Below are 19,399 nucleotides of genomic sequence, written 5' to 3'. Positions count from 1 at the left end.
TATGTGGGTGTATTTTGCTGTGTGTGTGTGTGTGTGTGTGCCCGCATGTAGGTTTATTTTTTAGTGTATGTATACCTGTGCGCATAAGTACGTCTGTGCTTGTTCGCTGACTCTCTTTTATGCCATCGCTGTAAAGACCAAAGACATGAACAATGCTTCTGAAGACTGGAATGGCATTTTCTCCGCTACACAGAGGACAATAAAGGCTACAGAGACCTACCCCGTGGAGAAGCTATTAACTATGGCTACGCTGTGTGAGGGGTTTATATCTCCGCTCTCTGCGCCGCTGGCATATTCCTGCTCTCCTCTTTCAGGTACCGCCCCGGCATCCTGCAGTATCTGTGAAACACAGGAATTAAGGCATGAATGCAACCAGCAGCTTATCAAAGCTCTCGTCGCAGTGTGATACAGTCAATTTCACAATCATCCCCCGAACAGAAACATTAAAAGCAGTATCATCAACATCTGCAATTCAACAAACACCAGCAAAAAAAATCACGCAGGCTTTTGTGTCTGAGTTTTTGGAGGCCTCCTGCCGTTATGTTTTTTTTTTTTTTTTCCCATGCTGCCTCTGAGACTCTGGTTGGAGCTGAAGCCTCTGCCCTCGGTATAAACAATAATCCATTCCTCCTATCTGCAGAGGCCCCACGCCGGCCTGGAGGCATTTCCACGCTCGCCGAGGACCAAGGGGGTGTGGGAGACAGCCATTGGCCGTCTCCACTGGGCACGTAGTTAATCTTACAGCAAAAAAAAGAACACAGTGCCAGTGTTTCCTTCAAGGAATGGTCCCCTGTTGGTTCACCGTTACCCTACAGATGCATTACGACTGAAACACCACCACTTTGGTGATCAATATGCGTTCTGGTAACACCCCCCCCCCCCTCCATCCTCAACCCCAAAAGCGATCCCCATGCAACCTTTGTGTCTGGAGGAAGGCTTATTATGCCTGTGTTGTTTCATTAACTGGGGTTTTCTCAGCATCTGCTCGGGTAGTGTTTTATATGAGGATTAATAAATTGACTTATACTGCTTAACTAATATGGTACTGTGCAGCTTGTTTATTGAGCTCCATATCAAACAATGTTGCCATGCAGAAGGGTCCATTTTTACTAAACCTAGTCATTCAACACATAAAACTTTGTGTATGTTAAGCACAGCCATACCTACATGCAAAAAGACTGCATGTGTGCAATGTCCTCTAATCGTACTAGTCAATGGCATAGTAGGGTATCTCAGTGACATTTTATCTCCTCCCAATATGTGTCCTAAAGAGGGCTTCTTAGGAAAGCACTTTGATGATTCTGGAAAAGCCGCTCAGCAGTCTTTGAAATTAATTGTTGAATAAGTCAGAGCCCTTCTACCTGTGATGGCCTTCCCTATATTGGCAAAGAGTCAACGTCAAGTGATGTTACGATAACTTCGATTGGCCTACATGTTCATTTGTATCTAAGAGGACATTCTCCGAAGATCTCGTCAGAGCAGATTTGCTGTTGTCTTCGCACATTTCAAGATCTTTCAGATCCTTTTGTTACCGCAGATATGTTGAGGGCTGTGATTGAGAATTGTGTATAGCGGTTCTCTAGCACGTCTTTGAGGATTAATTCTATCTGCTTCGGAATGCTGGGGAAATGAATGTGTGCGTCGGAGTCTTTGAGGATTTCCTCACAATCCTTCAGATGCTTGGGTAACGTGTGTGTGTGATGCCTCTGGAATGCAGAATCCCTCCCTCGGCTCATCTCATCCAAATAGATCAGCCCAACTACATCTGGTTATCATTATATTCCACCTTCAGCCACTTAGGCGTTCTCCGTGTTTATTCGATCTTTCCCAAAGAAATGTAGAAATGACAGCGTTTTTTTTCCATCAGATGTGCGTCAGGAAATTGCGCCCCCCCCCCCCCCCCCCCCCCAGGAACTCTCTCCCCCACGCAGCTTTCGTTAGGTTCCTGGCCCCTGAGATTTATCGAGCACCGCAAAGGAAAAAGCCGGTCTCTCTGATTGAATGTACCAGCGGACTGAGCACGTTAATGACCATCGGTTACAGCAGGGCAATTCTGTGTATTGCAGGCCGTGCGCTAATAAAGCGTTTGCCTTAATTGATCACAGTTTTGGATCGTTTGGTTCCAGGGGGGTCGCGCATTGTGCAGAACGGGTAATTGTGCCATCGTTAAGCGGAACCTACTCGGTAATTGCCGCAGCAGGCCGCGGGCTCACCGTGCCCAAACACGGCCTCCGTGTGGGTACCGTCCAGGTGTTTTTGGTGCACAGCTTAGGGGCAGTCCCATCTCTACGCTCCAGACAGACCTCGGCGAAAGCTGGAAGTGAGATTTAGAGTTAATCTCCGCAGCAGATGGCCAAACATCAGATATTCTTTTTGAGGTGCGCCATGTGACCCGCTGTGAGGGGGGGAAAGGGGAGAGGCAGAGATGACCCCCCCCTCCCCAATCAGGTCATGTGACCCACACGCACAATACCTCCCGCACTGTCAGATTAGACCGCTGACCCGGTTAGAGTCCTCCTTGGCCGAGCTGACGTTTTTAGAGCCCGCTGGCCAGAAGCGCAGCTGACCTACACTGCGGCCACATCAGCAGGCGAGAGAGAGAGAGAGTGAGAAGAGAGAGAAGAGAGAGAAGAGAGAAAGAGACACAGAGAAACAGAGGGACAGTGCACTCCCGCTCTCTCTCTCTTTCAAACACACACACACACACACTCACACACACACACACACAAGCGCAGTGAGAAAGGAGTCGAGAGGAGCCTGACTGCTGAGCTAAGGATGGGCTGTCTAATGATTCACGGGCAGTGACGACTGGGGGGTGGGGGGGGCTTGGGGGGAGGTGGTGGTTTGGGGTGGTGGGGGGGGGGGGGGGAGGCGGCGCGGCAGAGAGCGCTCTCTCTCCTCCGCTGCCTGGCAGACAGACTCTCAGAGAGCAGCGTGAGGAGCAGGGGACGGGAGAGAGGGCTGCCGTGGCGGGACGGAAACACGCGCGCGCACACACACGCACGCAAGGGGCCGGGGCAGTGACACACACACACACACACGCTTGGCGCGGCGCGGCACGGCGCGGCGCCCTCTCCCTCCGGCTCACCCATGATGGTGGTGCAGGCGGCCGTCACTCCGGGCCGGACCCGCAGGCTGCTCCTCAAACTGCCGGTCGGGACCCTGAGACGCAGCAGTGGGGAGCGGGTAAGCGCACTCTCTCTCTCTCTCTCTCCGTCCTTTCTCCCTCTCTCCCTCCCCTGCCGAGTCTCGCTGTGCTGTTTTGAGAGTCCTACATTAAAAGGGGGGGTTTTCTTCTGCCTAATCCTTTGGACGGTACAGGATTAATGGGAGCGAGGGGGTGGGGGTGGTGTGGGGGGGGTAGCAAGCTTTTAATCTGGGACCGTGGAGTTCCGGCATTATAGACGTTCCTCTCTCTGGCTGTGGGTGCAGCTCTCCGCCAGCCAACTTTATTTATAGGCAGCTCCTCTCTCTTTGTCGGGCTTGCTGAAGGTTACGAGGCTCTGCCCGGCAGCCAGACGGGATGCACAGTTTTGCAGTGTTCGGGCCCGCTAAACGAGAGCCCTGCCTGTCTCTTTACACCGAGATCACTGCCTTAACACGGCTGTGCTTTTATAGCTCTCCCGGGTAACTATGTGGTACTGTATCGGTACACGTCTGCAGGAGAAAACATGCTCGGACTTGCGCCGTACAAGGGCTTCCCATCATTGACAGTGTTTACAGTACGCTGTGAGTCTGTGGTGCTGCCATCGCTCTGAGTTACTGAAGTGTGCATCACTTAGAGTTCATTCTGCTGCATAATGCGTCTATTTTTGGTGTGAGACGTCTGGAGTTGGAAGTTTCTGCTTTGAAAACCCTTAGATTTGTAATGCATTAGACGCATTATGTCTTTAAAAGCTGACTTACCTGTGCAGGGTCTTTATATGTTGTCAGGTGTCTGCAGATTCCAGAAATCATTACAGTGATTTCATGCATCTGTTGGTTAGAGAGAGCATTGCTCATTTGCCCCCCTCTCCCTCCCATACACCCCACAGAGCTGCGTACTGTAGCTACCAGCCTTCTGTAATTAGTCACCTCATGCAATATTGATGAAAATATTCCTCAAACTCTTCATTAGAGGTCCTCTGAGCTGTACTAGATCATAACTGAGCCTCCTTGCACAAGAAAACAAAGACCACATTTGTAGGGTTTCATTTTCCTATCATGTTTTGTTTCTTTGCTCTTTTTTGTAAATTATACGTGTTTGATCGTTAGGAGTCTTGTTGCTGTGTTGAATTGACGACTGTTAAGTTTCGGCCAGGGGTAGTCCCATTTTCAGTTCACGCTCGTGTTCTGCTTGTGTCCTGCCAGGAGGATTACCTGCTTTAGACGTCTGATAGACTAAACTACTTCTCCAGTGCAATTGCTCTTTTCGGCCACGGCCAGAGAAACGCTCAGTGACAAATATGCCTGAATTGGGTTAGTTCACATTGCCTTCCCCCACCCAACTCTTCCAGCCCTAGTGGATTCTCATTTTCTTCCCCCTCCCTCCACCCCTGGGAAAGTCAATTGAATTTAAAGCTGCTCTCATTCTTCCTCTCACTCAACGAGAACTCCTGATTGACCAGCATCTGTCTGGGAAGTAGTTACCATTTCTTACATAACGGATTCCTGGCGAATGTAATATCCGGACTAGAGCTTTACATGGATGTCCTGATTACATGTAACACGCTGTTAATGCTATACATCTAAGCTCTTTATACAGCCGGAAACTGCTTCTGTATAGCCTCGATAGGGAGAGGACTCCTGTTTAACCACAAATGTCAAGCTGAACATGACAGAGAGTGATGGGGTCAGGTATGGTTCAGACAGAGATGTTTTATTTGTTTTGACAGATAAGTATGACTTTGGTTTTTCTGTTCTGCTCAGAGCAGTGTTCAGAGCATTAAATATATGGCTGTGCTCTGTTGATCCAAGAAGCATCTCCCTCCAGAGAACTGTGGATGACTGTTATGAACCCCACCCATGCTCCCATTGTTGACTTAAGGGTAGTGTGGGCTTATGGCTAGTTTATTAGACTTGAGTAGAAATGAACAGTTCTTAACTTACAGTGATAATTTAAGAGGCATTTCTAATCAGAACTTAACATTAAATTGTTGTGTTTACTTAGGAAATTTCAGTGAATTCAAATCCATTTGAAATTTAACCCCGTGTAAAGAATTTATGCAGTAGATTTGTAAGGACCCATTATGTGGTACATGCTTGGTATACTTGATTTGTAAGGACCCATTATGTGGTATATGCTTGTTACAGGAAATTTGTAAGGACCCTTTATGTGGTGTATGCTTGGTACAGTAGATTTTTTAAAGACCTTTTATGTGGTATATACTTAGTACTGTAGATTTTTGAAGACCTTTTATTTGGTATATGCTTGGTACAGTACATTTGTAAAGACCCTTTATGTGATATATGCTTGGTACAATAGCATTGTAAAGGCCTTTTAGTGTTATTAAACAGATGATTGCTTTGTCCTTGGTCCTAGGTGCCCTTTAAATGGGACACAGTGTTCTGTATTATTTAACTTTTTAAATTTCATGCACCAATAAATTAGAATTCAGATAAAAGTCGGCGTATGAATAGACCTGCCATGTGAATTAAGAGAGTCTGTTTTTCTTAAAAGACACCAAAGTCGCCCCGGGGTAAGCATGAAAATAAATTCATAAGGAATAATTTAACCTTTCATTATGATTCAGAGGGGAGCACAGCAATAAATAAAGAAATAAGCACAACATTTGATCTCAAAGTGGATCAGAAAATAACTGAATCCATTGACTGGCAGTATAAGGGCCACGCTTTGTGCCTGTCTATGGAGTTTGATACTGCTGTTGCTGGCCGCTTTGAAAGACTTCCTTTACTTGTGGAAGCTTCACTTCCTTTCAGACAGGCAAGGACGCATATGCTGTTCACCGGTGATTGAGCGTTCTGGAGTGATGGCTGCAGTCTGCGTGCTTCTTCACAGGGAGCTCTCAGCCTCCTGCCTCTGACGACAGATCTGCCATTATCGCCTTTATTAGCCAGGAGAGGAAGATTTATTCAAACAGGCGCAGAGGTTGGAGTCTGGCTGCACGCCAGACTTCTACTCCTTTTTTTGTTTTCATGCTCAAAGCATGTTGTCAGAGTGAAGGGGTTTGCTCTGTGCTTGCTCCATTAATTGGCGGAGCGGGAGTGGTCTTCCGTACAAGCGGTTTGTCAGTTTCGTTGGACGAATGCTCTGTGATGTGTCCATCTTTGCAATGAGGGGGACATCTGTGCTGTCACGGCACTTAGATGAGTCAATCATCTTCGCCTCTGCTCGGCGCCAAAGCTTAGTTGCGTGAAAGGCCCCTGGCAAACCCCCCTCACAGAACCCAGGTGTAGATCCGAGTGTGCATTTGTGTGTTTTGTGTGTCTTTTGCTATTACAGGGAGAGATGTGTGTGTTTGCATGTGTGTATGTGTGTGTTTGTGCGTTTGTGTGCTTTTGAATGTGTGCGTGCCTGCAAGGCCCTTGTTCTGTGTACCCCCTCATGCGTGACGGAGCTCATAGCAACAACAGCAATGCCACAATGTCTATTCCGCTTCATCTGTGCCAAGCGTCTCTGAGCTGAAACTCCCCGGGTCCCTTTATATGTAAGCCTCAAATGTGGGAGTGCGGGAGAACCCCCTGCCAGAAAATGAGTGTCAGTCTGGGGCTGAAGGAGACCCCCACTGTGATCTCCCCCCTCTATCCCACTTATTCTCCAGGCCACAGGCAATATTTCAATATTAGGTCTCATTCCACCCATCCCAGTCTTTCTACCACCCCACACTGACAATGAAATTGCTGCCTGTGAAGCTATGAAAGCCTCTGTTGATGGTGACCCACCATAATGCTGAATTACAGTCAGTAAGCAGTTCCATAGATATAGCTGGTCTGTACCTGAAATTAAAACCAGGCACATTTTTACTGTATGTGGACTCACACCAAATGCATGTGCTACAATATATTGACATGGAGACCAGTGGCCATGTATTCCCCCTAATTAACACACCTCAAACATTTGTCAATTGAGTAGTACCTATGAGATAAAAATGATCATTTGGAAGTTCAAATCTTTATTGTCTGCCTTTGTAACCACTTAAGGGGGGGGGGGGGGGTTGGGTAGTGTCTATCTCTGTCCCCAGGGAGCCTCAGAGTTGTTTGTGAAGCGGCGAAGCCCACGGTCAGATATGACAAGGTGGCGCTCCTTAGATCCAGTCTTAAATCAAAGAGGATTAACTTGTTATTGTGTTTTTCGCCGCTCCGCTAATCTTTTGGCTCCCTGCGAATCAATCAACAACAGTGACGGTAAAACAAGAAACCCAGAACTGAGGGGGAACGACACTTTTAAGGCCGTGCACAGCTCTTGCCTGGGAAACGCCATTATCGGCGAGCTCTCAGAAACCCTTTGGGTGTAAAATTAAATGAAGTGGCCTGAAAGACTATAATTGGGGCCTCCTTGTGTATTGAGCAGACAATAAAATCATAGAGGGGCATCCGTAGGAGATGCTGGCGTCGGCCCCCGTGCTAGCTGTGCGCCTCTTGTTCTGGAGCGGTCGGACTAATTGCGGCTCATTAAATTTAAACATCACGTCGCCTCCAATTACAGTTCAGGCCAAGCCTCGGCGCTGCCGGCCCAGTGCTTGCTCCCGGCAAAAACCTTAACCATCCTTCATTAGCTCGGTTAAATTAATCGTTTTCGTCTTCTGAATGCTTTCCGGCTGAGGAGCATACCTTGATTTGTAAGTTTGCAGTCCATTTTATGCCTGTGATTGCGATTGTTGCCATTTGCGTTATAGAAATGATTTAATTCACAGTGGCCATGAAGAGCGTGTTTTATCTCTCAGTCTAATATAACCATTATTCTCCAATACTCCCATTCCTGTAACATAGAATATATGTAGTCGCTATTCAGGAATTCAGTGCTGTTGCTATTGTCCCAGCAGGGTGTGTGTGTGTGTATGTGTGTGTGTGTGTGGATGTGTGTGTGTGTGTGTGTGTGTGTGTGTGTGCATGAGTGCATGGGTGTGTGTGTGTGTGTGTGTGTGTGTGTGTGTACGTGTGTGTGTGTGTGCACATACATGTGCATGCCTCCACATGTCCACATAAAAAGTGTGTCTTCAGATAGTAAGGATGATCAGTTAGCTGTAATGAATCTTTATGAGGTGGCCCACTGGGCACACGCTAGGACCTGAAGAAGAAACCACATTTCCCACAGTTCCTTACCCCCATTGTGCCATGAGGATTCCCACGGCTTCAAACTATCAGTAACACAGCATTTAGATGCCCAGGCGGTAGTCCCTCAATCTGATTAATTCTCATGACTGCAATCTGATTCATAGACAAATCAGTTTAGAGAGAGAGAGAAATAGCCTCCCTTCAGAATGAAAGTGCCTTCATTCACCATCAGTTGTCATGATAAACAGACCATACTGGATAACTGCTGCTGTTTTGTTCCCTGTCTTCATCTTCCATAAAAAAACTCACATTAAATAATTGTATTAAAAGCTGGACACTCTTCACAGCAACCCTATCGTGAAACATGACCCTCTGACGGCCAGAAAGCATTTCTAGAAAGCGTGTTTCTTATTTGTGGTACTTGTGTTGGGATAATGCATTTGTCTGGTAGTATGAAAAGTGCCACAGGATCAGTGCACTATTTTTCTCCCCTTCGGGGGTCGTCTCAGCATTTGATCCCGGAGTTTTAATTTACGGCAGTGGGCGCATGCCACGTCCTCTCTACAGGTGGTAGCTGGGGAGAGCGGAGGTTTTATCTTACAGTTGCGTCACTTCTTTTTTTTTACTTCATTGAAGCCATCAGTAGTCCCGGCTTGCCAGGGGGGAGAGGGCTTTGAAATCGGAGCGGTGCGGTTGGAGAGTTTGGGGGCTCTGGGGGGGTTGCGGGGTGGGGGAGGGCGATGGATCACCTTTGGCTCCGCTTCTTAGAGCCCTCAGACCCCGTCTGTGGTGAAACGAAACCCCTCCTGTCCCCCAGAGCGACGGGGAAAGGGAGTGTTATTGCACAGCTCTTTGCTCGGACTCTTTGATGGGCATGGAGGGGCTGCTTTGAGTGCGGGGTCTCTGTATCTACAGGGGACAGCTCGGCTTGTATGATAGATGGAAGGCTTTCCACACTGCTACATCTCTCTAGCTGCTGTTCATCAGCCCTAGGAATACTGCAGTCCCCCACCACTAACTTACTAACCTGCTGGCAGAAGGAGTGGCTCGCTCACACTGCCAACAGCACCCCCGTCTGGGTGGGGGAAAGGGGGCCCCAGCAGTAGCTGCAGTCCCTTCTTAGTTCTTGCTTTTGGTGTTTTTTCATCCTTACCCGAAACAATTGATGAAACATTATGGAATGAAAAAAAATGGCTTGCTTTCATGTAAAGCGCACTCACTTGAGGCATTTCAGGTCTTTCCCTGGTTTCTATTTTTTTTTCAGTAAGGAACCCCATTAACAGCTTTAAATAAAGTATATATGCCATGTTCCATATGGCTTTGACCCAGTGCCGAACTGAGTTCTGAGTCTGGCTGTACTTAATTAGATTGGCTGTTGGCTTCCAGAAATGTGTCACGATGGGATACTCGTGGTGGCAGGTTGAGCTGGGGAAAGGGTAGGAATGGAAACCTCAGACTTTCCATGATGTTTGAAGTGCTTTATGTGGCAGTGAGGGCTGAGTGGCATGTTTCACCGCCTGCTGCTGCTGCTGCTGCTGGGGGCTTGGAGCGGGGCTGTCATACGAAGCCTGATCTGGAGCCAGTCACCCAAGCCAGAGCCTCAAAGCCCTATTCATGGAGTCAGTGCCACTGTCGCAGCGGAGAGACCCGCAGGGGTTTCTTTGGTGTGGGATTTGTGTGCGTGTGTGCAAGCTCATGTGTGTGTGAATCTGTGTGTGTGAGTGTGCGTGTGTGCATGTATGCGTGTGTGTGTGTGTGTGTGTGTGTGTGCGTGTGTGCATGTATGCGTGTGTGTGTGTGTGAATCTGTGTGTGTGCACGTGCATGTGTGTGCGTGTGCATATATGTGTATATGTGTGTGTCTGTTTTTATGTGCACATGCGTCTGTGTGTGTGTGTGTGTGTGTGTGAGATGCAGTGGAGCTTTGCCAGCCATTTGCGCTCATTGTTTCTCCCTCCTCAGCACTTGTGTGGGCTGGTAGCTTTTATATTCTAATCCTCATCAATATTTAACTCCTTTAAGCGAAAGTGGAGCATATGATCAGCCTGTTTACTGCATGAAGTAGGTCAACGTCAGAATAAACAAACAAAAAAAAATGCTATATGGAATTCATTTATGAATTTTTGACAGTAGAACAGACAACTACAGAACTCCTTGCAACTACATTTTAACTGGCAGCCCCCCTTAGTATTTAACATCATTATGAATTGGTATTGATCCCACTCCAATCAGCTTTGCTATCAAGGACATGAAGAGGAGTGTTTGAAATTAACTTTCATAGAGGATTTATTGCACTGTAGCTCATCCCTCTGGTCTCTTGCCAATATGAGAGGATCAGCTGGTCTTGTTCATAATTAAGAGGTCATATATTTGTCATATGAGCTGTGCCTGATGTGACTATTTGTCTTTCTTTGGCTGAGATCACACTTATCCCAAGACCAATATTAGATGCACGTCAGCATCATATAAATGAGAGTAGTAAACTGCAGCCACTCCGCTGGGGCCAGTTTGATGTAATGTGGAGTGCCATTGTGTTGTGTGTGACCCATTTCTCTCCGTTGCCTTTCACTGCGACTGGATCTGCGGTGAGCCATGCGTGAGGGCAGATGCGCACGGCATTGTGGGAAATTTCTGACGGCCACAGGATTAAGTTTTGCACAGAAGTGCCTTGACATCTCCTCTAAAACGCAGCTGCCCCCGGACAATGTCCCCCCCATACAAATCAGGCCCGGCAGCTTAAACGCCTCACACTGATGTTACTCAGGCTTTCCGGAACATTCAGCAGGGACTGTCCCTTCTGGGCGTCCGTGCCTTTCCACCGACACGAACACAGCTCACATGAATCAAAGGCGCTCCTAGATTTATGGCTGAGAGGGCTGAACAGTGAAACATAACTCCGCCTCATCATAGCCGCAGCTGGAATATGGGTTTTGATGGTGGAACAGGAGCACTAGAGTGGCACGGCTGAGTAGCAAAGTCGTAGCCTCCATGCTGGGACCCCATTTCTCCAGCTGTTCCCTGATGACTCTGCCACTTGTCCCCTGTGGCACACTGAGAGCGAACTGGAGGATCAGATCTTCCCTGTGGAACTCCACACCCTGTCCCCAGCTCATGATCCTCTTACTTAGATGGCCACTCGAACTTCAACAAAGTTACACACGTTCACACATTTATGCTTGTACCGTACTTGCTTTCCATCAAGTCTTTGAGAATGATAAGTTTGGTGAATGGCAATGACAGCTTTCTCTCTCTCTCTCTTTCAACATATTCAGGTTCATCATTTATGGAAGATTGATGTCTGATTATGCATTTCTTGCTGTGACCTGTGATGTGTCACAAGGAGTCTGTGCTGTATTTAAAGGCATTCATTTTTAAATTAAACAGATCTATAAATATACTGACTTATAACTATAATTGTCATGGGTCATAATTCTAGAAAGCACGTGTGCTTGTGTTGCAGTGGAGCTGAGATACTGTGAGGGCAATGAAATGATTCAAAATGACGTAAAAAGCCCCCAGTCTATGTCATTAAGGCTTTTGCTCCTTCAGGGCCCTACTGTAATAAAACATCTGAGCTCCGCGGTAAAATGTTCCCAGCCGGTCGGGTCGATCCGTGACCTCTCCCATGGTTCCATGGGACCTTGAACAAACAGTCATGGGAACATCTTCCATTTCCAAATATTTGCTCCTTTCCTAAATGACGGTTGCCAATAGCACATTCGTTTCCACACATCCATGTAGAGGCAGCGCAAGCAAGCATAGCTGACTAAACATTCAAGGTAATGGCAAGTCTGTCTGTCTCCCCTGGCTTCCTCACAGAAAAAAAAACATATTACAAAGAGGAACGGCCATAATAAAGTGTGTGTACTTGCACAGTATTATAAGTCCCATGTAAGCTTAAGGGTTTTGTACATCAGTCAATCAATTCAGGTTTACTTGGTGGAGCTCATTTTTGCAATCAATTTGCCTCAGGGTGCTGAACATAGTGCCTTTTCAGAGGGAATACAAAAACAGGAAACGGCAAAGCCAGTTTGGACAAACTGATAAATTACCTGAAACACTACCAGCTAAAGGAATTTCTCATGTCTCAAACTGTTTCCCATTAAACTATAAATTAAAAAATGTAATCTAATGGTTTAACACACTTGTTATCTGTCCCATCTAGCTTGTACCTTCTCTGGCCAGCCATTGAAATTTGGTCAATGCAGCACTACTAATATTGTTGACTCCTTATGTTTTTTTTTTCTTGCCTGTGTCGTGCTCTGCCTCAGTTGTAAGTCACTTTGGATAAAAGTGTCTGCCAGATGAAAAAATGTAAATGTAAATGTAAATGAAAATTCCCTCACCCTGAGAAATGTGATTGAGAGGGAAAAGGAGGGATACTAATAGTGGAATGGAAGTAGATATCCATTAGTTCACTCCATTAGCTCAGGTCAGGAGGCGGTTTGGTGGTCAGAGAGACAGCATGGGGGGACTTAGGCAGGCCATGAGGGGGAACTTATGTTCTACGCTGCAGTGATGGTCTAGGTATCTTGTCCATTGAGGAGAATGCTCATGGTCATTGGTCAATGCTAATGAGCAGGGGTGTGGCTATAGGAGCACTTGTTGCTCAGAGGCATGAGGGACAGACAGAGAGTGAGAAAGAGGGAAGGAGAAGACTAGGATGACCAGTCAGTGTGCAGTATGTGTAATGGGGCAGTGTGATACACCGTAGCCTAAGCAAAGAGAAACTGTGGTAGCATACAAGAGGAGGTAAGCAGGCGGACCCATAAATATGAAGGCAATCCGAGACTGTTCCACCCCATTCAGAGAATGAGCCTGCCAAAAACTCACATTTATACCAGAAATGGGGCAACAGCAAGACAGAGCAATCTAGGAGAAGTACAGGGGATTGATGGATCTTGCAAGCCCATTTAGAGTCGTATAAATTAGGAGCAGCAGTTTGCAATCAATCTGATATTTTACTGGTGCCCAGTGAAGCGATGCTTGAACCTGTATAATGTGTTCAAATTTTTTTTATTGTAATCAGGATTCTAGCTGCAGAATTTTCAGCAAGTAGCAGGAGATTTATGGTGACACTGAAGGGGAAGTAGTCTGATCAACATGCAACAAATGAATGAACTAGTTTTCCTGCATCATTTATGGAAAGAAAAGGCTTCGTTTTGCCAGTGTTGGAGCTGACTACTGATTATTATAGGGAATTGTAGTACATAGCCTGATGATGAAGGTGTATTAACAATATTTCAAATGGACTGACAGCACTGACATGTTGTTGGCAGTCTAACGTCTGTCAATATTTTCATTTCTTTGCACTTACAGAAGTACAACCTCAGAAACAGTGACCCAAGAAAAAGCACTTTAATTTCTAGAGTTATGAGTGACAAGCATTTGATGAATTGCACCGTTGGGGAAAAACAGTTTTTAACAAATCATGCTTTGCAATCTTGTGGATTATAAATTGATTTTTGCAGTACAATATTATTTTAATGATGCTATATATTGTAGAGTATATCTAGTAAGCACCATGTCCAGTGTACATATACAGCTATTTTCCATTGAAATACATGGAGGTTCCTTATTTTTTAATGGGCTATTTACAAATAGAAAACGGTGGCACATCATTTCTGCGTATTGCGACATTTTGATTAAACGTGGAGTTAAAACTCAGTGCTATATGTTTGAAAGTCATTAAAGGGTGACCCCACATCAATACCCCCAATAAATCTGCCAGCCAGCAAGGCACATTTCATCAGCTTTGTGTGTTTTAAAGTTTATTGAGCTCTCTGCATATTGATTTGGACTGTTTTTGCCGAATTGCAGAAAAAAAACTGTCCAAACCAAATTCAGTAAACAGCCTTTGTCAGGGGTTTTGATGTGTGCTTTCAAATAGTGGCCTTTCCTTCTGACTGCTTGTCAAGGTTTCGAGAAGCCTGCCAGGAAGTGGAAGAGAGGAATTATACTTAAGTGTGTTCTTGAATTTGACCCTTTAGAGAGAGTACCTGTAAAGTATCCTGATTTGTTTTGGAGGTGCTGGAGACTCAGCTGTATGACAGTGGGAGTTATGGCTGGTTCACTGAACATTCAACGATCCTCCTCACATGTCTTGCGCTGGAACTGGTTGCAGGCCAACAGGACCAATTAAGAATCCAGAACGATTATTTCTGCTAGATTTAGCCAATGTCTGAGGCAGACTCTCGGGAATGGGTAATTAAGACAACATCAACAAAACATCGCTTATCAGACAAAGCTCACTGCTCTAAGAAAGCATACGGCTTCCATTGTGCCAGCTACTCCAGCAATCTCATGTCACTTTAGCAATCTAAACTATTAGACTAGATAGATAAGGTTCCTAGGACCATCCTCCTATTTTTAAATAGCAAAAAGCCAGCTCTTTTAGGTCATGTTTTTACATTCCTGGACGGACTAGTCTGCTGACTTGCGTTATTCAGGGAGCAGTGTCAAAGAATTCCATTTGTCATAATAATAACGGCAGCAGAATGAAGCCCACTATTCACTCAGACCTCTCGTCGACTGACACCATGGTGTCAATGCCGTTGCTATGGCTGCAATGCCACATATTTACAGCCGCTTGATCAGAAGAATGTTGAGCCACATATAAGAAGCTTCATTCTGGAATTCCTAGAAGGGTTCTCTTGAGTAACCCTTTCACATGCAGCTTTAGCTGGTGGAAGGGGAGGGGGTTGCATTTGCATGGCGTGAGGGTGTCTCCAGTCGTAAAGTTTACTGTCCAGATTTAACGACTGTTAGCTTAGCCAGGTCACCCTTTGAGCAGGTTCTGCTTCCGAAAGTTGCTGTCACTCAAGGGGGGGGGAGCAGTCTGTGTGAGCGTCTGGAATCGGAAGGGTTAAGGCAGCTAACAGAATGTCCTGGGAATGCTGGCAATAAAGCAAACAGCCTTTTTAAAGAGTCTGGACCAGATCCCGGCGGACGAAGGAAACTTGTGAACCCTCTTGAGATGCTAAGTTTATTCCTGCACGAGGCTCTGGGAAACCTAGGAGGGAGTCAGGGTATCATGTAGCCGGTAGGATCCTCCGCAGAGGGGACAAGTCACCTCGTCCGCCGGCTTTCCGCCGGCTTAACGTCAGCAGCGCTCGGTCCGAGAGTCTCAAGAGGGAGCTCGGGGGGGACTTCACTCTGCTCAAAGCAAACAAACACACAGGAAAAGCCTGCCACTGGATCGTAGCACTCCTCCGTGGGAAATGCACATGTTTAATGCATTTGGGCTCCCGTTCCAAATCTTTCTCCCTGCAGCCTAAGAGGAGAGGGGCTCGCATTTCAGACTGCGTGGGAGAGGGGGACACAGGGGTGTCCCGGAGTTTTTGGGGCGACTTGGGATTAAAGAAGAAGGAGGGGGGAAAAAAAACGAAAGCCCAGGGAAGCACAGGTGTTGGATTGCCCCCGAGGCGCGGAAATTTACCTGGCTACCTGATTCCATTCCGGATCGAGTGACGATGGAGTCTATGCTCGTCGGCTTCGAGGACTTCTTCTTCACCAGGCACGGCCTGTTCTGGAACCTGACTGCCACAGCTCTGAGACGGTGGCGCGTCATGAACCTCAGGGCTTTTCACCTGGTGTTCAGGCCCAGGTGCATCCCGAGCGCTGTGTACCAGGTATGAGAGAGACACGGCTGAGATCTGTTACCCTCCGCAGCACACAGTAAAGAAACGGCGGAGTTAGACTTGCTGTAAATGCTGGGTCGATAAAAGAATGTCTTTCGTGCTGTAGCCGTTTGCAAATACATGCGGTATGTCTCGCGTTTATGTTTCTAAATTGGGAATTGATTTCTTGGGTAATTTGTTGCTCGGTCTTGGCGCTGGTCCATCCGTTCCCTGTGAGAGATGGCGAAATCGCACACTTCCTTCTTTGATACAAGTGGAAAGAGGAGAGTTGATTCGCTTAATTCTGCTTTTTCCGAAGTGAAAAACATGAAACTTAGAATTCAGCGGCCTTGCTGCGTGTTTTGTCCAGACTTAGTGTTGCTATGGCTGATTCAAAGGGCTTCTTCACAGAAAGCTGCCTCTGTGTTAAAGTGACTTGAAAGGGGCTGCTTTTTGCAATTGACTCCTATTTGCAAAGCATTCTGGAGTAGGCTGCATTTATAACTGAGGCCCAGATGAAACTCTCCTGAAAAGGTGTTTGTGAATTGTTTTCTTCTGCGGTTCGTTTTCCCTTTCAGGTTAGAAAAAAAAAATCAGTTTAATATACTCTTGTTCCATTTATTCAGTTCAAAAACTGTTTTTGAACAGTGTTTTATCATTCCTCAGTTTGTACAGGTTCAGTATTTTTAACCAGCATATTTAGAAATATGTGTGTGCCATATGTATGTGTTTTCTTTTGTCAATAAAATTAACTGTTTCCATGCACTAGTATTTTACAAAAATTCTTTTCACATTTTTACATTCTTTTTACATTTTGGACATTTTCCATTGACTAAATATAAAACATAGTGACGAAGCCTGTGATTGGGGACACATGAATTTTGAAGCAAACCACGTCATAGTTTTTAATCGTTCCATGCCTTTGGATAGTCGGAGCAGAAATTTAAAGCAAGACCCGGCTTGCAGCATGTTCTCCAGCTTTGGGAGAGATTTCTCAGAGCGTTAAACCGCTTACTTTCCCCCCTGTTGCTCTTCGGCGAGACGGTGGAACCGATCCACTGATTGAATAATGCACTCCGTGCCCGGCCCTGTCCGGCCCTGTGGTTCAGCTGGCTCTCAGGGAGACGGAGACGGGGTCAGGTTACTGAGGTAGAGAGGGGCCCCAAGCCCTCTGCTAACAAGAGGCAGGTGCTCTCCGTGACTCCTCATTTTGCCCAGGAGTCTCTGCAATGTCCTCATTTGCACTAAGCGCCAGCGCTAGGCTGTCTGAGCCCAGAGGCTGCTTTGTAAGCATCACCTTTGCTTGTGCCGAAAGCTCGGAAGGACCTATTTGTCCTGACATCAAAGCAAGTTGAGATTAGGAGGCAGCGTGTTATCGGTATGCTAACAGTGTGCTTCTCCCGCGGAGATGGCCAGACCTAACCTGGCAATGCAGGAAATAAGGAGCCAAAGGGCCTCGCTCCGGGCACGGTGTCTGTTGGGGGCGATCACACACCATACAGGACATCCCAATTTAGTGCTGGGCAGTGTTGCTTCTATGTCAGAAATGGATTGTTCTACACAAGGAGGAGCTTTGTGAACAAGCAGTAGTGAATGCTAACTCCCCCTCTTCATGTGAAATATCACAATACACTGTACAATAAATGCAAAGATTTGTATTTATATTTATATGTGCAAACGCTGCACCCGACGAGTGTAACCTTTACCAATGAAATTACTGAAACACCTGACAGAATTAACGTAGCTGCCATTGTACTGCCTGCAGTACCTCTAGTCTAATGTAAAAGAACTGAACATTGCAGCTTGGGAGTCTGCTCCATGTCATGTTCAGTGTTCAGTCATTATGGACTGGCACTCAGGCGTGCCGACTGTGAAAGGAGCAGTCGATGAGCGAGGCGGAGAGCTGGAAGGTGAGAGTCTCCTGGACTCAGATGGCTGTTTCAGTGCAAGCAGGGCCTCTGTGATGGATCACCTTTCCCGGGGATGAGAGCCTCAGTGTGTGGGGTGCCTGGGGGGAGAGTGCACACAAACGGAGCAGGCCCAAATTATCATGACTCCGGGCAGAGACTTAATCAAGAGAGAGGGATCGGTGTCTCTGTCTGCAGGGCGAGGGAGAATTCCAAGGCCAGGGTTGTGGTTAATGGTCCACCTTCCTGTGTAGCCTTGTCTAATGCAACTTCCAGCACTGCGCTGCTGGCACTGAGTTGGTTGTTCACAGGATACGTGGCTGCCGTTCAACTGCCTTTTAAAACACTGTCTGACACTACACACCCTTCCAGGGTAGGGGCTGAGGGACAATCTCTGTCTCTCAGTCTCTCTCTCTCTCACACACACACACACACACACACGCATACACATACACACACACTGACAGACAGGCAAACACATACACACACACACACACACTAAGACACCTCACACAAAACCCACTCACATCCTTCCACAGCAACATCTCAGAGCTCTTTGACGTCTCTTTGGCCTTAGCATACTGTCCGGCAGGTATTTCCTGCCTTTCAGAGGAACTGAGCTAAGAGAAACAGTGCCCGTTTATAAGCAGAACTGAAGGGGGCCTGCGCCGCTTCTCTGAGCAGTTCAGATCAGATTCAGAGAGCTGCTCGGTCCAAAATCTGCTGAAACAAAGAGCCCCCGTAACATCGGGAGCCAACATCTCTTTTGTCTGGTATGTCTGTCAGACTCTCCAGGCAGCGTGGGACCTCCAATCCACAAGGAACTCCCAAGACGTGGGCCACTGTAAACCTGCTCCACGCTTTCACATAGGCTTGAAGAGCGTTAACTCCAAAGCCTCCAATTTCCTGATTTGGCAGCCATAGAGGGTCTTTGTTCTAGAGCACGCCCCCGTTAAACTGATAATTAGGGGCTGTTGTTGTTGTTGTGGGAGGGAGTGAGGGGTTGCACCGCTCACAAAGAGGAAGAGGGGGGCAGCAGGAACAATCAGGCCAGAAACCTCCGAGTCCATCGGGGCCCCTCTCTTCCTTCTCCTCCTCACAGCTCCAGAAGGCAGGATTTCCTGAGAAGAGACGGGGGGAGGAATCTCCGCAGGCAGCTAAAGACCTTGCATTCAGCTCCTCTTTATCAGCGGCAGCGTCCCCCTCAAACCGGAAGCTGCCATGACACAATCTGTCATTGTCCCTGTCCATTAGTTCATTCATCATAATGAAATCGCCATGAATGGTATGGAATGCACAGTTATGTCATGTGTAATGTTATGTGTACAGTGAAAGGCTGTAGGTAATCCTGAGTGCTCGATAGGAATGTTTAGCAACTCTTTTAGGCTCTTTCATTACATTACATTATTGGCATTTTGGCGATGCTCTTATCCAGACTTACATAGGATACAATTGTTACATATAATCTATTTACACAGCTGAGGCAATTCTGGGTTCAGTACCTTGCCCAAGGCTACAAGAGCAGTGCCCCAGCGGGGAATCGAACTGGCAGCCTTTCGGTTACGCGCCCTGCACCTTACCACTATGCTACACTGAAGCTGAGCTGAAGCTGTCTGTAATCCTGATTCAGAGGGTCTTGTTCACGAATAGATCCCTCGGC

The 19,399-nt window shown here is 46.9% G+C and overlaps 1 protein-coding gene across 1 annotated transcript in view; it reads left to right on the top strand.

The window, feature by feature from the left end:
- The first annotated feature begins 3,093 nt into the window (after nt 1–3,093).
- The window catches only part of LOC118771808 (FERM domain-containing protein 4A-like), a 105,488-nt gene continuing 89,182 nt past the window's right edge, over nt 3,094–19,399 (top strand). Inside the window, exon 1 of the mRNA XM_036519867.1 lies at nt 3,094–3,186. Within this exon, the coding sequence (XP_036375760.1) occupies nt 3,094–3,186 (93 nt within the window). The remainder of the gene's footprint in view (nt 3,187–19,399) is intronic.

This window comes from Megalops cyprinoides, chromosome 25 (assembly GCF_013368585.1).
Source record: "Megalops cyprinoides isolate fMegCyp1 chromosome 25, fMegCyp1.pri, whole genome shotgun sequence".
In the NCBI taxonomy this organism is placed as follows: Eukaryota; Metazoa; Chordata; class Actinopteri; order Elopiformes; family Megalopidae; genus Megalops; species Megalops cyprinoides.
The sequence above is the reverse complement of the archived record's forward strand: the minus strand, read 5'-3'. Positions and strand labels throughout refer to the sequence as shown.